The sequence below is a fragment of the Mastomys coucha genome, unplaced genomic scaffold, assembly GCF_008632895.1.
Source record: "Mastomys coucha isolate ucsf_1 unplaced genomic scaffold, UCSF_Mcou_1 pScaffold20, whole genome shotgun sequence".
NCBI classification, from domain to species: Eukaryota; Metazoa; Chordata; class Mammalia; order Rodentia; family Muridae; genus Mastomys; species Mastomys coucha.
In genome coordinates this window covers 17,477,461-17,500,084 of record NW_022196903.1, presented here as the reverse complement: position 1 = coordinate 17,500,084, position 22,624 = coordinate 17,477,461, and the positions used below count along the sequence as shown (strand labels likewise).

The following is a 22,624-nucleotide window of genomic DNA, read 5'->3' as shown; positions in this document are numbered from 1 at the left end:
GGATGGGACTTCATTGGCTTGAGTCAAACAACAGCAAACACTAAATCCAGTCACAGATAATGAGTTGCATGTGGATTTTATAAGAACTTCTGAGGATGTAGTAGGTCCTGAAGGCTCGTATGGCCACATCCATATAAAACATTCATCTGCCCAACAACTCTGCTATAAAATATAAGGGTGGGTGACAACTAGAAAACGCAGTAGTAGGGTAGAAAAGAAGCAAGTGATACCTTTTAAGCACATGGCTATACAAATAGCTCTCAACATTTCCAGTTATACGGTTAGTGGACCCATCATCTTGGAAGCCAATTTGAATTGGACTCAACATTAGCAGTATAAATTATTCTGACCATTGCCTCTTTTCTCAACTTCCATTTCTCTCCACACACAGAGATTTAGATTATTGTTATTAATGTGAGTGGGTTGGAGAACATCAAAAGACACAAACTAATGGCCTCTGGGTTGACTCTGATCTTAGAATTTTATTTCTTTGTTTGTTTGCCATGGGGAGTGTTCCTTTTTTTTTAAGGCTTAGCTACCAACATATAATCCTGGCAAGATCTTCCATTAAAATCCAAATCTCTGGTTTCTTCTGAAGAATCAGATCTGACACCACCAAGCCAGCATTCCAAAAAATGGCAACAGTGGTCCAGAATGGGCTAGGCTCTCAACAGGGTAGGCACTTCACTTGCAATAGTGCCGGCGCTTACTTTGCAATAGTTCTTTGTACACACTTGCCTCAAAATCAGCCTGATTCTGTCATTCACATTAATCCACCTCTCAATGGATTTGTGTTTGCAGCTCTTTAGAGTTAGACCTGTTGTAGGCTTTTCAATTTATAAAGAATTTGCAAACTTTGGGAGGAAGAGAAGCTAATACATGCATATTACAAATAGAAGCTAATAAAAATTATTTGTGGCAGAACATGATTGGATCATGAAGATACCCACAGCTTTGATAAACACTTTGTTGTGTGGCTACATATGTTTCCTCACTTGGTATCATGAGTAAAACTTCCACAGCACTTAAAGATCAGTCTTTTGTCTAACAGTTAATGCCTCGACACCAGACAGATCTGGCCTTATATCCACCTGCGTCTTGTTTGCTATGATGATCATGCCCTCACACATGTTATCATTATTTATAAAAGTGATCAAGAATAATATTTGGCACATAGGAATTCCTTAGGATAGATTGTCCATTGTGTGAGGTTATCCCAGTACGAACTGAAGTTGGGGAAATAGAATTTTATTTCTTCAGTGACTGCTCCTATAGTATTCCACATACCAACCCATCCTCTTTCTTAATGGGCTTGGCTTTTATTTTTTTTTAATGCTATCAACATTTTCATATCACCATTCTTTAGAAACATTACCACTTACTAAAATCAGCTTGCTTTCATCTTATGTTGGATCTAAAGCCCTCCTTAGGCAGCAGGATGGAGTTGTTGCTCCATAGCTTATGGTAGAGACATATGTTCCATTTAATAGGGTGGGTATACTCTGCCCTGGAGGGAATCAAACCTCCATAGTTAGGGTATTATGCAGAATTTGAAAAGCATAGTCAAACTCCTGATTCTGTCACACAGCTTGAAGGGGCTGAATTCAGTCTCTAACTTGGGTGAGCTTGGGAGTGAATGCTTCTTCAGAACCTCGATAATTCAGCCCAGTCAACACCTTGATACCAGTTCTTAAGATCCGAGCTGAAAAGGTCAAATTGTCTTTGTGCTTCTGAGTTAGGAAACTTTGAACTAGTAAATCAAGGGTGTTTTAAACTATGTAGTCTGGGATGAATTGATGCCCAGCAAAAGAAAAGTCAGCACCAAAGGTTTGAAGATGACCACACTAGTCTGTTCTAAATCCCCCCCCCCCTTATCTGGGTTTGAAGAAGGGGCAAGGGGAGATAAGTCTCTTTTCCAGGCCCATCACTATTGGTCTAGTTCATTGTCTATACTTAATGTAGATGTGGGACGAAGCTTGGGACACTGGAGTCTCAGTCAACTTCTCTCCTGCATGCTTATTAGCATCTTCAGTGTTTCTCCTCCTGTGTTGTGCTCCTGATAAGCTTGTCCACAGAACCAAGTTTCCTTTGCTTTCTACAGGCTCTGTGTTCTGTGGCTTGGAACAGATAACATCTCTAGGGCCTGAAAACTTCCTGGCTGATCTTTAGAACTTCTTGGGCTGGGAATTTCTAACAATTTCTCAGCAAGTTCCTTCTCCCACTCTCAAAGTCCTAGACCATTCCTCAAGCCCTGTTACTATGCAGACACCCACCAAGGTGGCAGAACTTCTTTCTCTTCAAGTTATCTCCAACTTCACAGGTCATTACTCCAGGCCCATTTCTTTTCCCAAGAACGTACAGGCAAGAGGGTGCTCCCTCCCTTTTCCTCTGCCTCCCCATCCCAAGAGAGAAACATTCCTCAGTATTCCCCTTAAGTGTCTCTAAGCCCTTGAGTATGCCAAAAAGCCTGAGGCTAGGAAGGAAAAAAAAAAAAACTCTTCTAATTCAGATAACCTACATCAAAATAACTTTAAAATAGAATGGATTTGAGTTGGTCCATATAATTTAACTTAAAAAAAAAAAAAAAAAATAGCCGGGCGGTGGTGGCGCACGCCTTTAATCCCAGCACTTGGGAGGCAGAGGCAGGCGGATCTCTGAGTTCGAGGCCAGCCTGGTCTACAGAGTGAGTTCCAGGACAGCCAGGGCTAAACAGAGAAACCCTGTCTCAAAAAAAAAAAAAAAAAAAAAAAAAAAAAAAAAAAAACTAATTGCAGAAATTATAGTAAGTAGATAAGACTGATTAATATGGGCTCATTTGCATATACTAGAGGCAGATATAGAATACAGACAGGAATGGTGTAGGGCAAGACTCAGCAACAATGTTAGTTGTGTTTGCTTCCTCTAGTGCTTAAGCAAACACTCCTACCTTATCTTATCACCTTGAACCACACCCAGCTAACAAGTAACAAAGAATTCATATGGATTCAGAATTTGGATGAGTCTGCTGGGGTATTTCAGTAAAAATAAAAGGCAGGTTTGCTAAAGAAATAAAGTTTAAAGAAAGCATTTTAAGGTTTATGCATCTATGTTCTCTTGAGTTCCTTCTTGGCATGATGTGAATCTATGCGATTCCATTTTTTGAAATAGAAAAATAAACAGACTGAGACACAGGGAACTGTCATTCCTCTTTGATTTCCTCTGATTTCTCCCAAATTGGGATTTCATTGAAAATGAATGGCTGTCCTTCCACTTGCAAATTCCCCTTCCCCCAAATTCTTGGAAAATCCGAATTTTCTAAATCAGAAGGATAAACTGCACACATGCCTTTTTCTCCTTTTGAATGTGAAATTTAGAATTTATGCTGTTTTTATTATACCCAATAAAAAGCAAAATCTTTATTCTGTGGGTCTGAAAAGCAACTTTTGAAGTCAGATGTATTTATCAACATATTCATTAGAGGCAGTTTTCCCCTCCAGTTTGGAGAGCGTTTGAAAACCAATACCAGTAAGGTTTAGATAGTCATAATTGTTTACATATGTCTCAGTAACAAAATATATTTGGGGGGTAGCACTTTACTTTTAGGATTTGAGACAGCTGGAAATTATTATCATTATGGTTTAAAATGTTCCAACTGGATAATGGTGTTAAAAAGAATATAACATTCTAGAATGCTTCCTCATAGCACGAAACACAGATCGTTTTATTAGACTGAGTACTGAGTAATTTACATAGGGATTGGCTGATCTAGTTACATGCGAAGGAAGCTGAAGAAGTAAGCTCCTTCATGTAGCATCACAGAGAAAGTGTCTATGTCTCATGGTTAGCAGTACTATCATTGTTGTATAAAAGCTTTAGTATCCCGTTTAGATAACATTTCCCATTTGCAGTTGCAAAATCTAATTAAATTTTTAAGAAGTAGGACAACTTCTTTAATCATAAGCATGCCAAGTACCTTAGAGAAATGTAAAAATTCTTTCCATATTTGGCTCTCAAGAAAGAAAGAAAGAAAGAGATGATTAATAAGGGATTCTGTGGCTCCCTCAACCTGTTTCTTCTAAGCAGTTAGATTGTGTTAAGAGCCAAGAGAGAGAGCAAAGTTCAAAGGAAATTCATCTAATATTTGTGCTCTGGCTAAGGAAGGGACTGAGAAGCTGTTCATGTGGCCAGTTGGCAATGAGGGCAGCATGCCAGGCCCAGAAGTCTTTGTGATCACAGATGGACTTAGCATGGGAGAGACGATGCCAAAGTCCCAAACAGGACAGGCTATTTTAGGGACTTTGCAGGAATCATTTGTTTTTTAATTTGCTGCCAGTTTGACATAGAAAAATACCTTTACTTAGCTTCTAACAAAAATGAAGGCCATCCATAGCACTAGAAATTACTATAGTAATTATATCTTATATGTTGGCTGCATGGCCTACAATTATTTATTGATTGATTGCCTACTGAGTGTTTGCTATTACTGAGGTAGGTCTCATCCTGGGAGATAGTATCCCAGGATGATTTTGTAAGTCCTAATTTATAACTCTTCAAACTATAGGAATTGCATTCCTCTTGTAAAAAATTTTATAGTTTTTGCATTTTGTGATACCAAAATATTCTCCCTGATTCTTAACAAATAGGGGTATGAGACAGCCAGCGCTTTTGCTCCCTAGTACAGAGGTACCCTGAGTGGAGTGTTACACTGGGTACCAGCCACTTGGCTAATTGGATTTGTGCCTTGCTCTGTGGGAAAGAATTCATGACTTTTTTTTTTTCCTGTGAGCTTGGGCAAAGAGCCTCATGGCTGAGGAGATCATAGGCCCCAGTCTGGAATATCCTGCTATTATTTTGCTAAATTCACCTTATCCAAAGGTCTTCTCAAAGTCATATCATATCTATCTCCACAGATTAGTGGTACACTTAGAGAAGTTTCTTACTGCAGCAGACAAGGATTCATGTGGAAACCAGTACCTGGCCAACGTGCAGGGAATTCATGAACTTATTTATGGCTTGCTCAGCCATAAGTAGAACAACAATATTACCTGCACCAAGGCTCAGGTAATATTTCTGAACAGGACACAGAAAGACTGTAAGAGTCAACGGTTGAGGAAATGTATAGCAAAAAGAGTTTAGACATGGCACAGCTGTTGCACACATGAACTTAATGCAGCTGTGGTTATCGGCATAAAACCTACTGCACAACATTGGGCCCATAAACATTTCATTATGGATTTGGAAAGGCATGTAAGGTCCCACTCCTCACAGAGGGACTGTTGGCAATTGACAGTTGTTGGGAGAAGGGATATCATTTGATTAGTCAGTAGTACAGCCACTGCTAAGTTGTCCTCAATATAATAAATGGCCTCCCATCTATACCTGGGCAAGATATTCTATTAGCCTCAGTGAATCACACAAAAAAACAATACATGAGAGTGGAAAGGCCCTGTTGAAAGCAGGGGTTCCAAAGGGAGGGAGATAGGTGAAGGTTGTGGGATAGAGTAAGAATCACTGGAATTCATTATTTAACTATAGGAATTTGTTAAATAAATGTTAAATTAAAAGCAGAGACTCTTTTTACTTAAGGGAAGCAGTTTTCCAGTTTGTAATATGTCATCATCTTGTCACACTAGAATGACTATTTCTGCGCTAGGCACTTTCAGGAGGCTATAGAGCCGGCCAAGCAAACCTAGGAATAAATCTGGCTTCAGTTGCTTTTCCCTGTAAGGCAGACCTACAAACGACCAGGAGGCTTGATAGTTATGTCTACATTTTCATCCTTTTCTGCCACAGATGAACAAAGACCATTGGTAAACAGGGTGAACACTGATAAATTACTGAGGCTTCTTTATACACAAGGCAAAGAGTTGCTTGTCAACAGTCCCCCAACAAAGAAGCATAGAGAGACATTGGAACACCAGACAGCTATTTGGGCTTCAGAATCCTGATTAGTCCTGATTATCTAGGGTCAAACTCTTCGACCCATTTCTTCCAACTAATGCTTTCATCCATTCAAGGCTATCTTCTATATGTTCTGGTTACCAGTCTCCTTGATACAGCCCTCCCCCAAGACTATCTCATGGTCTTTCCAAGGTGTTAAGAGTACACGTTCAGTGAGTTATATCCCACTTGATTTAAAATTGTCTTTTATAAGGTCAGCAAGATGGCCGAGAGCCATCATTCTCCCCCTTCCTGAGGCTGAGACCCTTTAACACAGTTCCTCATGTTGTGGTGATTTCCAACCAAAAAATTAGTCTGTTGCCACCTCATAACTGTGTTTTTTTTCCTACTGTAATAAATTGTAATGTAAATATCTGATATACAAGATATCTGATATGTGACCCATGTGAAAGGGCCATGGTACATAAGTTGAGAAGCACTGGCTTAGAGCATGAAGCTGTTTGCCATTAATCCTGAGTTTGATCCCCGGATTAACATGGTTAAAGGAATAAAATGACTCCATACAGTTGTCTCACACACGTACGCGCACATTTACACAGACACAGAGATACGCATGTACCTGTACTCACTAAATGTACTTAAAAATTAAATTTTTCTTTTATAGAAAAGAATTAACTCTTTGGCTGAAGGCTATTGGAAACTTGGGCTTGTTTTGTGATCTTGTTTTAGAATGACATATTACAGCCAATAAAACAGCTTTGAAGTAGCTCTGGGACCAGATTGCTAGTTCAAAGTAGACTTTGTCCTTGAAAGCAGGGTGACGTTTGCCAGTTCTCTGAGCTTTTGTTTCTCTCTGTCTGTGGAAAGGTTGTAAGATAGAAGACTCTGTGTTTTCTTTTAAAATTTGACTTAGTAAACTTTAAGCAATTAAAATAGCACCCATCAAATAATAGGTATTAAATAAGGGTTTAAACTCTAAGCACTGTAGAAAGAGAGGGGAAAGGAAGGAGCAAGGGAGGGAAGGAGAGAAGGAAGGAAAAAAGGAAGGAAAAAAGGAAGGAAGGAAGGAAGGAAGGAAGGAAGGAAAAAAATCAGCATAAAGTACTCTGGTTCTGTGTGGGACTGTGAAAGGTAGCCTTGTTCCCAGTTGAGCTAAGGCTCGAAATCCTGGAGATTTTGAAGGATGGATAGGTGTTTCACCTGTTCCCAGGTACCAGGCCCCTGTCACTAGCCACAGCCCTCCATGAATCACGTAAGGGCAATGCCCTAAGCCCTTCTACAGGTAGAGGACGTGATCTGTGGTCATGTAGGATCAAGACAGATCTCCTTTTTAATGAGGTACCTAAAGGCTTAGTCAACAAGCTTTCCTTCCCAGACACTCTTTCCTACAAAAGGTATTTAACCTTAGGCCAGCCCTAAGAAGTGGGAGACGGTTTTACTCATCTACTTTTCACCATGACAATAAATGCTTTAAAGCCATGGACTGCCTCTTTTCATCCGGATCCACTGTAAGGAGCCATGGAGAAGGTCTTCTCCTACAGAGCCACCATCTAACCTCCCGTAGAAGGCCTCTCTATGCTCCTAGCCACAGCTGCCACCAAGCCAAACTCAAGTCAACTGCATTAGGCCAAGGACTCTCCCCAAGGGACCAGCTGGAGCTCTCCCCTTTTCCCCCAGCCCCAGGCTAGATCCAGATTGCAAGCCCCGACTCCATTCCCAGCTCTTCCTTGGCTCCTAGTAGTGCCTGGGTGTTCGAGAGCCTGAGAACCAGATGGCTTTGGCCTCGTTGCAGGCTCGGGGACCCCAAACCAGCTTCAGTGGTCCCATCCCCCAGACTGCATTTCCTCAACCCTGGAGTGGTATCTCGGGGCTTCCCTACAGCCTGATACCTAACCTGTGATAGCGTGGGGACCTCCAAGAGCAGCTGAGCCCTGTGGCAGAGCGAACGCAGGACTCTATAACTCTACAATTCTGTCTTCTCAGAACATAAAGCAAACCAGCTTATGACCCAACGATTAGTGACCCCATCTGCAAAATGGACTCCATTCTCTACTCTTGCTCTATCAACTATGGTAGAAAATGCCACAGTTAAATGCATGTGGAAAATTTCTCAGTGTTACCTAGTTGAAACATTGGTCATTCTTTCATTGAACAAAAATTGAATTGTTATAGTCTGCTGAAAGAAAGCACATCAATATCTCTCACTAATGACAACATAAATGGCCCCAAGGATCAATGATAAGTTGCAGTGTATTTTCAGAACACCATCACCTACAGCTCATAAGCCCTTTGTGAGTCTATGAGAGGAAGCAATAGAGATGTAGCTCCACACAGATGATTGTCTCTGCACAAATATTATATTGAGTAGCATTTTGGTTTGAAAAAAAAAAAGAGCAACATCGAAGGACAACACATGATTCCAAAATACTATGTTATCACGTAGATACTAGTTTTTATATTAGAGACAGAAATGAAACAATAATATGTATTTAGTAAGCTTCCTGAAAAAAAAAGTAGGCACTCAATAAATTGAATGTTAATAGTGCATATTTACCTAAGAAATGATATTACCCTTCTTATATCTGTCATTATTCTGCTCTAGATTTTGAATTTTTGGGGCAAAGACATTTACCTGGGAGTTTTTCTAATTCTGAGGGAGCAAACCAGATTGGCCATGAATGCCATTTGTTGCATTGGAGGTTCAGAACTTTCATCAGGGACTCAAGGAGTCCTTGTGAGTTTCTGACAGTGCCAAGGACTAGAGGCATCCATTGCTTTCCCTTGTTCTACGGAAAGCCAACCCATGTGGCTTACCATGTCTTTTTCCAGTAAGTCATGTTCTACTGTTGGTTTGGTCTCTTTCCTGGTGAAAACTTTTGGCAGAGTTCCTTTGGACTTGAGAAACAGGGAAGGATGTGGAAAATATTAGAGAAAAGCTCTGGGACCCTTCGGAGATATTAAAGCTGGCACAAAGTAGAGGCTGGGATCTGAAGCTATTAAAGAGAACCCCTTCATATACTTCTCTTTTAGCTATGGTATCCCTCAAAGTTTCAAATGTATTTGAAATCCACTTTCTTCAGATTTTTTTTCTTTTTTTTGCCTTTTCTTGAATATTTTCTTTATTTACATTTCAAATGTTATCCCCGTTTCCTGATTTCCCCTCTGGAAACCCCTTATCCTATCACCCCTCTCCTTGCTTCTATAAGGGTACTCTCCCACCCACCCACTCATCCCTCTACACTGGGGCATGGAGCCTTCACAGGACCAAGGGCTTCTCTTCCCATTGATGCCCAACAAGGCCATCTTCTGCTACAAATGCAGCTGGGGCCATGGGTTGCTCCGTGTGTATTCTTTGGTTGGTGGTTTAGTCCCTGGGACCTCTAGGGGATGTGATGGGTTGATATTGTTGTTCTTCCTATGGTGTTCCTTCAGCTCCTTCAGTTCTTTCTCTAACTCCCAGTGTGTTTTTTAAAGACATACACAACAAAAACAACAAAAATAGCACCGCTACTCTTCTCTATTTCTCTGCCCAGCTTAGAAATCAGAGCACAAGTTCTCAGACTGTCAAAGCAGACCTTTCAAACAACATGAGGAAAGAAAATAGAAATGTTCATCCTAGATGCCACTGTCATGTACAGGAGAGTTTCTTGATTGACACATTCCCTCCAAGAGGCACTGGACTTATGAGACTCAGGAGGAAAACGAAGTGTCTTCTCCTTCTTGAAGGCCTCCTCAGCTTATACATAGAGTAAACCACTGCCAACAGAGGAGTCTCAGAGCTGCCCAGAGGAGATTTGTGAGGACTTGTGTAACTACCTGCCAGCTGTGCAGAGAGCTCCCAGGCTGCAGCTTACTAAGATGTCACCCCTGTTAGGATGGGCTTCTAAGTCATCCCTGCTCCTGTAAGTAATCCCTCACACATTCTTGCTAGAGACCCCAATAGAAAATCATTGGTTCACCGTGTTGGACTTTGTTCCCATCATTATTTCAATCTGTTGTGCGATCCCTGTCTGGGGTGAGAGATGTATGTGATGTGTGTCCCCAGGAAGCATCTCTCACCCTTCTTCACTGGAAGTAAGAAAGACCCAGTTTTCTTCCATCACGTGGCATTGGCTCTACTGTGCTAACAGAGGGAAGAGTTTATTTCTAATCATGGAAGCAGATGTGTCTCAGAAAGACACACAAAACAGATGTGGCCAGCGAAAGACTTTATTTAAACACTAATTTGTCTGACCATAAGTTATGCATTGGATGAATGTGTAACACCACTCTTTTACCAACGCAGAGTGGTAATTTATTTTAAGTGCGAATCAGACTGCGAATTAAAGGGCACCCTGCCCATTGTCACATGTTTTTAAAAGAAATTGAACTCCACACAAAGAAAGCTCACATGGGTGACAATGCCTCCTGGCTACCGAGATGTCCTCTACACTCAAAATGCTAGGTGACACACTTCTTATAGAAAGGATCCTGCCCGGCCTTCCCTTGGTACCATGTAGAATTTTGAACAAAGCCTGTAAAAGCTCATTCAGTTTACAGTTTCAAGTGTGAAAACCCAGCAAGACTAAGCATTTTAGTCAAGAGTCCTTAATACATCCTGGGTCATTAATAATGAAATGGGTTCAATCTCCACAAATCCCCCGTAGTGAAATGGATAAAGAGGATTCATTCTTTTTTAGGCACAATTCATAAGGCGTGAAATATTTTCGGGGCTCATGACAATATTTGAATGTCTGCGCCAACTGAAATAGGCTATAGTAAATTGTGATGCCTGGTAGTGTGCTAAGTTAGTTTTAAAAATTGTCATACATATTGGCTTCGGTATTGGGAAGGGCAGAGGGACATGCCACAGTATTCATGTGGAGGTCAGAGGACACCTTGCAAGAGTCAGTTGGTTCTCTCCTTCTGCCATTTGGTCCTGGGGATCAAACTCAAGTCATCAGGCTTGGCAGCAAGTGCTCTGCTGCTGAGCCATCCCACTGGCTTCTCATGGAATTTTAGGTAAGGTAGTTTCATACATAGAAGACTTAACAGGATGGAACCCCACTGTAAGTTGAGGAGAATTTGTAGCAAAAACCCTGCTTTTGCCACAAATTACATAGAAAGCCTGGACTAGGTTTTTTTAACCACTTCTAAAGTCTTGGCTTCTCAGTATATTTTGTTTTTCAATAAAGGGGAGAGGATTTATTTTTAAATTTACTCATGTCCAGGGTTACAAGTAAGTACAACAGGGTGGTGCCTAAGTGAAGACTTGGCACATAAGGAAAGTTCTGTGTCCAGATTTCCACGCCTGCCTCTTTGGCTTGCTGACTCCTGTCCGGCACACAGTGTGTGAGCAGAACAGAGGGCAGAGCAGGCGCTTTGAACTCATTACTAGCTCAGAGCACTGCACAGTCACAGCACATAGATGCCACCGTGGGAAAACTGGTAAGCTGAAGCAGGTGAGATAACTCAGTGAACTAACTGAGTGCCGAAACTGGTGTTTCATCAATAATTATCGATGAACACATCCCTATTCTATTAACACTTTTTGCTAAGACGTTGGACAAACATCTCTTTGAGCCACTTGACTGTATTTCTTGGTGGTGTTGAGAGGGTGAAAGAATAAATGAATTATAAAGCATTTCTAAACACTGAATTGGAGTCATTTGCATAGAACTTAGTGACAGCATCTAAGTGGCTAATTTTTCTTTTTATGATGTGCCATATGCCAGTTAATAAAATGTATAGATAAATGCTGAACATCTTTTTAAATATTATTTCCTTTTTCCTCAGGATTTTCCCTTGGTGTATAATAATACATTTTAAGATAAAAATAGTTCTAGCAAATACACCCATGGAACCCAGTCCTCTAGGCTTCTGCTGTATGACCTTCTTGTAGATCTTATTTATGGCTCTTTCCCTACACAATGTTTTGGGGGCACAGTGTACACTAGACTGTAGATCAAGTGCACAAATCAATTTCTGTCTAGTGACTGTTATCCATGTCAAGAATTAGATTTGGAAACAGGTAGTAAAAGAAATATTTCTCCATGTGCATTTCAATTTCCTTAGAATATAAATATATTTTATTATTTCCTAAACATGACATTTTTTCAGCCACAGTAACAGTTTATTTATTACTTTCTAAACCTTCCTTCTTAGCAGTGAAGCCTTATATATTGATGGATAAATCTCAATGCAACAATGTTCTGAGTGTGTCAGTCACATGATAGTTTTAGGTTTCATTAAGAACATGCTTTCTGTAATTGAATGCACACATGTAGTAATTACCTTAGAAAAAAATGGCTGAATAGTGAACAGAGATAGAATTAATTGGAATGTAAGGATGATAAAATAGATGAATCTCCAGCACAGAACATGTAAGGAATACCTGTAAGCCATTCACTCTCATTTAACGCCAGATTACACAAGGAGGAATGGTTATTGCTTTACGTAGGTGACTTTTCACTGGTGCTGCACCATGAGAGGCATTGGCAATGTCTGGGGGCACACATTGTCACCATTTTCAAAAGGGTCTACAATAATGTTTAGGTAACTTTCCTTCTATTTTCCTGGACCAAATGACAGTGGAGCTGGGGTTGAGATCGAGTAGTTCCAATCTAATTAGTTATATCAATTATATATATGTATATGTATATATATATATGTATATATACATATATGGGGCTTGATAATTTTATATATATAATTTCCTTTGGGGCAACTATATACAATTTTAAAGTGTCATAACTATAAATAAAGATACTACATAATTTCTAATAGGTCAAACACATAATAATGCTTAGACATATAAAGGATAAAAAATGGCTTGTAATTTAAAGATCTTATCATTTACCAGAATGTGATAGGAACTGGCTTTTAGCTGAGTGTTTTGCCTTATAAATCTGCTTTCTCTTCCCTGTTAATCTTCCAGTGAAGCAGTAATGTGAAGAGATGATTCCCAGAAGGAAGGAGAACATGAGGAAGGGAACTGAGAGGGCTTGACAGCATCCAAATTGAACGATTCTGCTTTGGTTGTTTGAAAGTGAGTTGTTTTCTGTGATTGCTATGGAATGAAATACCCTCCCCCCTCAATTCAATTGTGTTAGAACAACTGCATTGAAATAGGATTATGAGGTGAGACCTTTTAGGATATGTTTACGTCATGAAGGCAGTTCCTTAGTTCTTAGAAAGGTGCTGGTCCTGTTGGGGGATCAGTGTCTTTGAAACATGCTGGAAGAAACTACCTGAGGGTCTTATCTTGCTCCTTGGCCCCTTTACATGTGGAGCACAGCACACAGCATGTGTACTTTTGGCCTCTACTCCCACGGGATTATCCAGAAGGCCTTGGCAGTTAAAGGTCCAGAGACTTGATCTTGAGTTTCTCAGCCGCCAGAACTATGAGAAATAAACTTCTATTCTTTAAAATTACCCAGCTTCAGGCAGTATGTTTTAGCAACACAAATGGACTAAGAGGCTAATTTAAAGTGGAACGCAGAGTCCATGAAACCAAAATCTAATTTGAAATGCAGGGAGAAGTTGCAATTTCTCCTTTTACCAGAAAATAAAGCATGATTAATGTTTAACTCCTTTCCATATGGGCTTGCATGTATATTCTGGGAGCTCAAGTTAAACAACCTGTCTAATAACTTGCAAAGAGTGTACAGTGGAATTTCATCTTAACAATAATATAACAGAATAGGGGGAAAAGTCTGGAAGACCAGAACATTTTAAGTTTTGCGATATATGCATACTTTGCTGAGTTTGATTCTGAAACTCTCAAATACGTGCTTTGCATTCAAACCTGTGCCACATTACCAACACTGAAACCAAAGCCCTTGATGCGTCTAAGCAGTAATCTTCACAGTCAGTTTTGCTAGATTCTTTGGATTTATGTGAAAAGTATTCCCTAAGCATTGTGTATGAGAGCTTTTTCTAGAGTGGTTGACCTGAGAAGAGGGCCCAGTTTAGATGTGGGTGGCACCATACACAGCTAGGGTCCTGTGCTGAATAAACGTAGATGCTGGGACAAACATTTATTGATTCCTGACTCTAAAGGAAATATAAACAACCACCCCATGCTCCTGCCTCCATTCCTTCCCGGCTGCTTCTGCGGGTGGACCTGCCAAAGGTGAGCTCTTTCTTCTCCAACTTACTTTTGTCACATATTTTGTAACAGCAGTGAGAATACTAACCAGTGTTGAGGGGCTTCAGGGTGGAATCTGAGGTGGAGCCCGTGTGAAGCAGACTGACCCTGGACCACAGCCCTTCACACAGCAGCAGCTTGTGCCTAGCTAAACATTGGAAGTAAGCAACTTTAATCACGCCGCGCTTTTTCAGGTCACCTATTTGAGAATTTTTATAAATGAAAGGCTAAAAAATACTATTGAACACTTTCCATGTTATAAAATATAGTACTGATTGAAGGACCACACAAACTTTCAAAACTAGCAACTTCTGGAAAGGACCCATAAATCACTGAAATACTTTCCTGCAATTGTCTGCGAGACTCATCCCACAAGAATTCTCAAGTATTTTTTTTCACATTATGGTAATAAGACACATTATTCTCTGAGGTAATTATTCCATGATAATTAACTTGTTTCTAATCAGTATTACATTGGAGAAGTAAATCATGTCTTGGAAGGTAACCATACAAACTTTCCTTCTAATGTTTTTCTTATTTTACTGAAGTGAAATTTATATGCAAATTTGTCCAACCATTTTGTACATACTTTCTATATTACCTAGGTAGGGTACAGTAAACTATATATGTTTTAAGTGTACAGTTTTTATAAGTTCACATACCACATGCTCATATAAGTGGCCATCACCCAGATATAGGATATTTCTTCAAATGGTCCCTTCACATTTAGGTGCATTTACATGTTCCAGAGAACCATTGCTCTGGTCTTTATTCCCGTAAGTTACTTTTACCTGCTCTTAAATGTCATATTAATGAGATGCAGTGTGCCGTTATATGTCTGGCTTCTTTTTTTAATGGAGCGAATAAAAAATATTGGATGGGGAAAACATGATCAAAATATATTTATGGAATAAAATTTAAATTAAGGAAATAAATTAAAAATAATAATATAAAGGTTTTACCGTAAATACACTCCACAGGTATAAGGAGGGAGAGACTCCCAGAGAAGGACAGTGTCTTTCTAAACTAATATAGATGTGGACTTCTAAACCCTCTTGGTTTCCCTCTGATTTTGTGAGAATTCCTAAGTTTGGGATTTCCTCAGAAAATATAAATGTAAGGAATGAATCACCTTATGGACTTAGTGAGCTCTTGGTAAGGGATGCATGTGAATGTGATGGGGAAGGGAAGGTTTATGGTGTTTGGCCCTAGATTATGAACAATCACGGGGTCCTTAGCACCCACCAGGATGCAGTGGGTCGGATCCCTGTCTGATCTTTTCTACTGCAAAGCTGCTGGTAGCAAGCACAGCCATCCTTTGGATATCATGAACTTGTGATTATACGTTCTGAATGGATTAGGAGATCTGCGATCAAAGTTCTAACTCCTGTTTCCCTGGCATCATGTGTACTAAGGGTATGTGCATGCTCTGAGAAAATGTGGAGGGTTATGTGTCTACTGTAGTCCTTTAAGGAAAAGGAAGAGAAAGCTGACAAAAAAAGATAACTGCAGAGGGTTATACTCACCCTCCTCCCAAAGCAAGAAGGCTAGAAAATGGAACGTGTTTCTCAAAGGAGAAGCCACAGTCTTGCGAAGTGATTAAGGTCTGAGGCATGAGAAATACTTCTATGCCAAACAAATTTCATTTATTTAGTATCCTTGCTATAAAAAAATTCTATAAGTTTTACTCTTATTCTTTTTTTAAAACAATAAATTCTACTGAATCCAGTTTAGAATTCCGAAAGGAGATTCAGGAACAAATTCAAGAAAAACAAGAAAACTTAAATGGGCAGTGTAAAATCAAATCCATAGCTGCTGCTGCTGGACAATTTTAAATGGCAACCATGATAACTTCGTAAGCCCAGTGAGTGCAGCGTGTGTCTATCACAATGAAAAGAAAACTGGGAGTGCCGGAGTGCAGGAGTGTGGGACTGCAGCTACCCCGAACGGGGCACAGACTTTGCTGCAGAGACCACAGCTGAGAGATGCACAGGCTACAAGTGACAGTTTCACTTGGCATTTCTCACATAGATTAACTAATCAGTCCCAATTCTACACAAATGAAATGCAAAATTCACTCACTTGTACAAAGCCACACGCTGTGAAGTCCTCAAAGAAGGGAAGACTCGGGCGGTCTTCTCTATAGATGGTGAGTTTATACGTGGTTAAGGTGTCACCCTCTGCTTGAGATTCATCCACCACAAGCAGAGAGATTCTGTTCATTCCTAATCCCAGAGGATAGTTGGCAAAGCTGAGGGCAGGTAGTGGGAGGAGACGGAGAAAGAGAGATGGATGAGAATTAACATGCATGGAAACAATTATTCAGCCCAAATAAATTCAGACATCAGAATTTATTAATAATAACATATAAAGTCTGCATGTTTTCATAAGAAATATGAAATACAAAAGATGAAACCTCCCTTTCCTAGTTCTTTGCTCTGCTAGGGGTCATCTTCCAGGACAAGTCATACCCTTCATTAACTGGAGGGAAAGAAACTAATATTTATTAGCCACCTGTCAGGATCAGGCTTTACTTCTAATACAACACCTCTATACAAAACCAGGATTAACCTTATTATACACACAGTGACTATTACAAAGACCTGCTATCAGGACTTCCGGGTTCTAGGAGGAAAAAGTAGATGCATGGTAGGAGAGAGGAGTGTTTTCTCACATGCTTTGGAGGAAGAAGAACACAGCAACCGTATGTGGTCTTGGGGGGTGAGTCGGGGGAGAGCTGGGGCCTGTGGCCTCAGCTATGGGTGGGTGGCCAAGGATGTTTGGCAGGGGTTAGGTGGGACTATCCACTGAAGTTTAGGGCAGGTGGAGAGGAGGAGATAATAAATTGGTAAGGGCATGCTTTTCCAGGTGGGAGATAGTAATGCCCAGCAATTGTCCTAGAAGGCAGAGAGAGAGAGAGAGAGAGACAGAGACAGAGACAGAGACAGAGACAGAGACAGAGACAGAGACAGACAGATAGAGACAGACAGACAGAGAAAGGAAGGAAAGAAGGAAGGAAGGAAGGAAGGAAGGAAGGAAGGAAGGAAGGAAGGAAGGAAGGAAAGAAATAACATCAAATTGCCTAAAGTTACATGGTAGAGCCACGATAGGACCCAGACTGGAGTGACATGAATCCTCTTTTCCTTTCTGTATCTTATTTCATTTTTACTTCTTTCTTTTCTTCCCTTCTTTTAACAGATGTTCTCATATATTCCAGGCTGACCTCCAAGTGAGTATGGAGCTGAAGGTTTTGTTCATGCTAGGCAAGCACTCTACTGACTGAGGTAGACTCTGAGCTCAAATCTTCTTTTCTTTATACTAAATGGACTGTCTTCAATGTCAAGCACATTTTCCTCTTCAACATGCAACTGTATTTTCCTCTCTGAAGACACCATATGTAAATAAGGTTCTATTCCTGTTCAATTTTCCAAACACAAGAGTTGGTGCCTTTTAAAAAAATATCTATAGAAAATAGCAATAAATAAATAAACAAATCCTGAAAGATTAGGAAAGTTAACATTACTATGCCCACAAATTTTCACTTCTGGCTGATCAGACTGGAGAAGTTGGCTTAGGGTAAAAGCCAACTCAGGGGTTTGTAGGTAGGTAGAGAACCAATTTGTTCTCTAAGTACATAAAACCTGAAAAAGGAAGGATTTCAACCACCGTGCTCTCCAGAAGGGTCAGGATTCAGCTTTTCTAAACCACTGTTAAGGGTGGGATCAGACATCTGCTTCCTGGTGAAAGATCAAGTTGTCCCTGGGCACATGGCCCTGCACAGCCCATACCTTGGCCCTGCCTGCTCCTGCAGGTGAACCTTGCACTGACACCTAGAAGTCTTTGCTCCGATCCTCACAGTTAGCACATCAAAAGGCACTTCACAGTAGTAATCTTTGATCTTCGGATTAAACTCAGGACTGAGTTCTAAATGGGGCTGGGTGAGGATCTTCTTGATATGACAGAGTGTGTCTTCCTCTGTAACAAAGACAGAAAGAAAGACAAAGGCAACAGTGAACTGCATATTGATTCCAAAACTGCCTGTGAGTGAGGCGTTTCCCCTGCTACTCTTGTGTACAGTTTCAGTGGCTATCCACTCAGGACCCAGGCACAACTGATTTGTGGCATCAGCTTGATTTCCAATTTGTCAGCTATGGGGAGCCTCCATAGACCAGATGTTCACTTTGTTTGGTTCAGGACAAATAGTATTTTTTTCCCTAGTCCTTGAAAGGACCAAAAGTACATAAGGTAGGGGAAATGTCTCTCCTGTGCAATGATAACATTCTTATAAGATATATGACATCTAAGTTAACCACGTAAATGGAGACTATAACTCCATGGGACAGCGACAGGAGGGAGCTAGCAGGTAATCAGGAAACTTTCTTAATGGAAAATGCCACCAAACTGCCATTAGTTAATAGAAGAGTAGTAGGGTATAACAAAGAATGTGAACTTTGGTATTGTACCACAAAGAGAGGTCAAAATATTCACAAAAACATCCTGAACTTCTTCTCCAAGCCACATCAACAGGGGAAAATGTCAGAAAAGAGAAAAAAAAAAGGAACTGCCATATCTGTTTAAACCTGTTCTCAAACCTAGAATGACTTCATGCCATTGAATAGAAACTTTCCTATGGCACCTCATTTTACAGCAAATACCATCTTGGTACAAGAAAAGAAAAACAGCTTTAGTGGTGCATACACACAGAGCAGCCCCTGTTAAGTTACATCTAACAATATTTGGAATGGACAAGTGCCCAAGAGTTTATCAAAAAAGGCTTTCAATATCTACAAGAATTATCTATCCCTTACAACAGTCAACAAAACTCAAGCAGGTGGAAGCTGGTGGAAGGGCTAGAGGAGCTGAGGGAGATTGTAAACCCATAGAAGGAACAATATCAGCTGGCCAGACTACCTACTGCTCCCAGGGACTAGACCACCAACCAAATAGTGTACAGGGAGGGATCCACGGCTCCAGATGCATAGGTAACAGAGGATGGCCTTGTCTGACATCAATGAGAGGGAAGGCCCTTATTCCTGTGGAGGTTTGATGTCCCAGCATAGGGGGATGCTGGAGGGGTGGGACGAGAGTGGGTGGGTGGGTAGGGGAGCAACCTCATAGAGGCAAAGTGGAAGGAAGAGAGGGAGGTTGTGGGATGTGGGGGTTTGTGGAGGGGTAACCTGGAAGTGGAATGCCATTTGAGATGTAAATGAATGGAGTGACTAATAAAAAAAAAAAGAAAAGAAAATGTTCCTGAAATCTGCAAGGCGAAGGCATCCAAGCACCACTTGGGATGCAGTGCTATCGACGGTCACTGGGTACTAGGATGCTTGGTATACCAGGTATAGCAAGAAAAGCTACAACAGCGTTCAGTGCCAGAAGGGGCAGAACTAATGTTAGCAAAAAGACAGTGAGTGTTCAGGCCATGTCTGTCTCTCTCTCCTTTTATTTAGCTATCACAGTGGTTTCTCTAAAATAAAATCTGATGATTTGTTTCCAAATTCTAGTGGCTTCTCATCCTTTCCGGAGACAAACTAAAGCAGGGGACAGGCATTCCTCATTGCTCTGCCGTCCATCCATTCCGCTATCATGTCCAAGACTTCGAGGGATACAAAGAAACTTCACTCAGTGTGGGGAACAGAAGCCATCAATCACTTACTGCTGCACTCTAGTTCTGAGACCTATGTCTCCAAATAACTACCTGTGTGCTCTAAACAATGAAAGTTAATATATGCATTTCTGTCTCCCATTCGACGGGTTTTTCTGCCTGTGGAGAAAAACCGTCCATCAAGTATAAGTTACAAGCATAATGGTATCACAAATATGGTGTAATATCAGTTTGCAGAAACGTCTTATTTAAAAAAAATCTGACAAGTCAATTTTGTTGAATCTCTGGATGATTTGAGCAAACAAGTTGACCAAAGATTTTTATTATCTGGCTGAAATATATATATATATATATGTATATATATATATATACATATATATATATACACACACACATATATACATATATATATGTATATATATACTTCATCTATAATATTAATAATTTGTCTCAGTTTGATTCACAAGATTATACATACAGAGGATTATAATCTTAGTAGGGTACTGATTTTTAAAATCAAAGTCCCACCCATCCCACCCACAACACATTCTCTGTTCAAGGAATGGAGAAAAGCAGAGTGAAAGCAGGAGGTGAATAGTCATGGGATTTGATCCGAAAGGGTGCTCTGACCCCAGCATAATACTAAACAAACAGGAGCTGTGATTAGTATCAGTTAGGGAGGGCTGAGCTGCCCAGGCACGAAGGGAGTATAAATATACTTTTGTGCTCAGAACCACTTGAATGAATAGCAAAGCAGTAAATTGTTCTATCAACATGAATCATAGATGATGTATTTTAACTTATTAGACTTTCTTTCTATTTTTATAGATTTCATTTATTTCATTTGGCACAAAGTCTTCCCATACATCCCACTCTGGCTTTGAACTTGTGATTGTCTGGCCTTGGCCTTCCCAGTTTTGGGATTACAGGCATGTACCACCTCTATTGACTAAGACTATGTTTTTATAACAATTCACTGAGAATTAATTTCCCTTTTGGTTTTTACTTATTTATGCTTATTTATGTTTCCTATTTATGTTTCTTTTTATATTTTACAGAGTAGTCACTGTTTTCAAAGAACCTACCTGCACATGAGATGAAATAAACTTCCTCAAGCAAGATTTTAGCAAGACCCCCACCACGACCATCAAACTTTCCACCTCTGGGTTGGGTGCTGCATCCTGGACCCTAACTTGAAAGTTGATTTATCTCTGACATCCCGGCAACTGAATGAAGGTTGCTACCTGTAAACACCTGGTGTGTCCTTGGCATTTCTCCCAATCCAGTTCTAACTTGTCTCAGGCCACCTTACCTTAGGTCTGTGGAGAACCCAGCATGAGGGATGGTGGTAGCAGGCTGCCTAACCTATTTGGCAAGGATACGTGGGAAAGCTGTTTGAAGGTTTGGCTGTTTTTAACGGGTTTCTTTTAACCATAGGATTTTATTGCTCTCTTGATGGATCATCATAACTCATCCTAAACACAGGAAAAGCTTATACACTTAAAGATAACACCACCTGTGCAGAAGCGTCACCCAGTGTATTTTTAAATCTTATATCAAACCATAAAAGCAGGGAGATTAATTGTAAAGATCCAGATAGGATGCATTTTTAATAAGGGAACAAACAAATGGAACAAAGTTGAAGAGATTTTCTGACAATGTGCCCTGCGTCTACGGCATGTTGCCTGGGAACCGAAAGCCATGAGATCATCCAGTACAGGATATCGAAGCCCAAAGAGATGCAAGCTTTTCCAAGTTGCATTCAGCCCCGAGCCTACTACCCCTGGATACACCCTCAAAAATACTACTGCTGCCAATTCTCCTACTTTTCTCATTGAGCTGAGCTTTTGTTTTTGTTTTTAACTCATACTCCGAATAGCAGTAACCCTGGTGAAATAACCAGGTCTTGTAAGTGTGAGAGATTAGTATTTGGGGTTCGGGGTGGGGACACCTGCTCTCTTTTCCCTGTTAAATTCAGCAATATTTGAAAAGCTTCCAGTCTTTAGCTGAAGGCACTTTATTTTTTATTTCATTAAACACTAATACTACTCAATCTACAATGATATTTGATGTGATTGTTTTAAAAGGTTGAATAAACACCAGTATTTAGAAGGCAAACAAGTTAGATAGTATTAAATTATAACTTTTATTTATAAAAAAATTAAGCTTAAATTTATTCATTCCAAGACAAGCTTTGTCCTTCCTCCCTTCTGTCATTTCTCTTGTTCTTTCCATCTTTCTCTTGTTCTTTCCATCTTTTTCTTGTTCTTTCCGTCTTTTTTTCCTTATGCTTACTTTTTTTTTTTTTGAGATATCATTTCTTTCTCTTTGTAGTCCGCTGTCCTGGGACTCTGTAGACTAGGCTGGCCTCAAATTCAGAGATCTGCATGCCTCTGCCTGAGTGCTGGGGTAAAGGTATGTACCACCACTGTCCAGAAGACAAGTTTGCTAAATGTACATTTTAGCAAAAAGTATAAGGATTGATATAGATGTGGGCTTATGTTTAAGAGGTACATATTATAAAAAATAAACCTACAATGGAGAACTCTTAATTCTTTACTAATATAAGATATTAAGAAATTTCAGAACTCTGGAGATCTGTCTCAGTGGTTAAAAGCATAATACTGGCTGCTCTTCAAAGTGATCCAGGTTCATTTCCTAGTGCCTAAGTGGTGGCTCACAACCATTTGTAATTTTGATTCCCTGAGTTATGAAGAAAAGAGGGGGCCCCAGACACTCTTCTGGCCTCCTCACGCATCATGCACCGAGGAGTGCACAGACATACATTCAGGCAAAACATCCATATATGTAAAATAAATAATAATTTTTTAAAAGAACATTTAGGAGCTTAGGATGAATCTGACGGCCATAAGCCACCTCAGCCATTTAATAGCTACGTGATCTTGAAAGTCAACTGAGCTCACTGAAAAAGATATGTTTACAAAACTATGTAGACCAAACTGGATGAACAATTTTTTTTCTTTTCTTTTTCTCTTTTTTTTTTTTTTTTT

At 40.1% G+C, this 22,624-nt stretch overlaps 1 protein-coding gene across 2 annotated transcripts in view; it reads right to left on the bottom strand.

The window, feature by feature from the left end:
• Cped1 (cadherin like and PC-esterase domain containing 1) overlaps positions 1 to 22,624 on the bottom strand; it is a 267,796-nt gene that overhangs the window by 92,976 nt on the left and 152,196 nt on the right. For both annotated transcript variants that reach the window (XM_031381259.1, XM_031381258.1), the window contains exons 14-15: positions 17,797 to 17,983; positions 16,091 to 16,259 (exon numbers count right to left, since the gene is read on the bottom strand). In XM_031381259.1, coding sequence (XP_031237119.1) covers positions 16,091 to 16,259; positions 17,797 to 17,983 — 356 coding nt within the window. The remainder of the gene's footprint in view (positions 1 to 16,090; positions 16,260 to 17,796; positions 17,984 to 22,624) is intronic.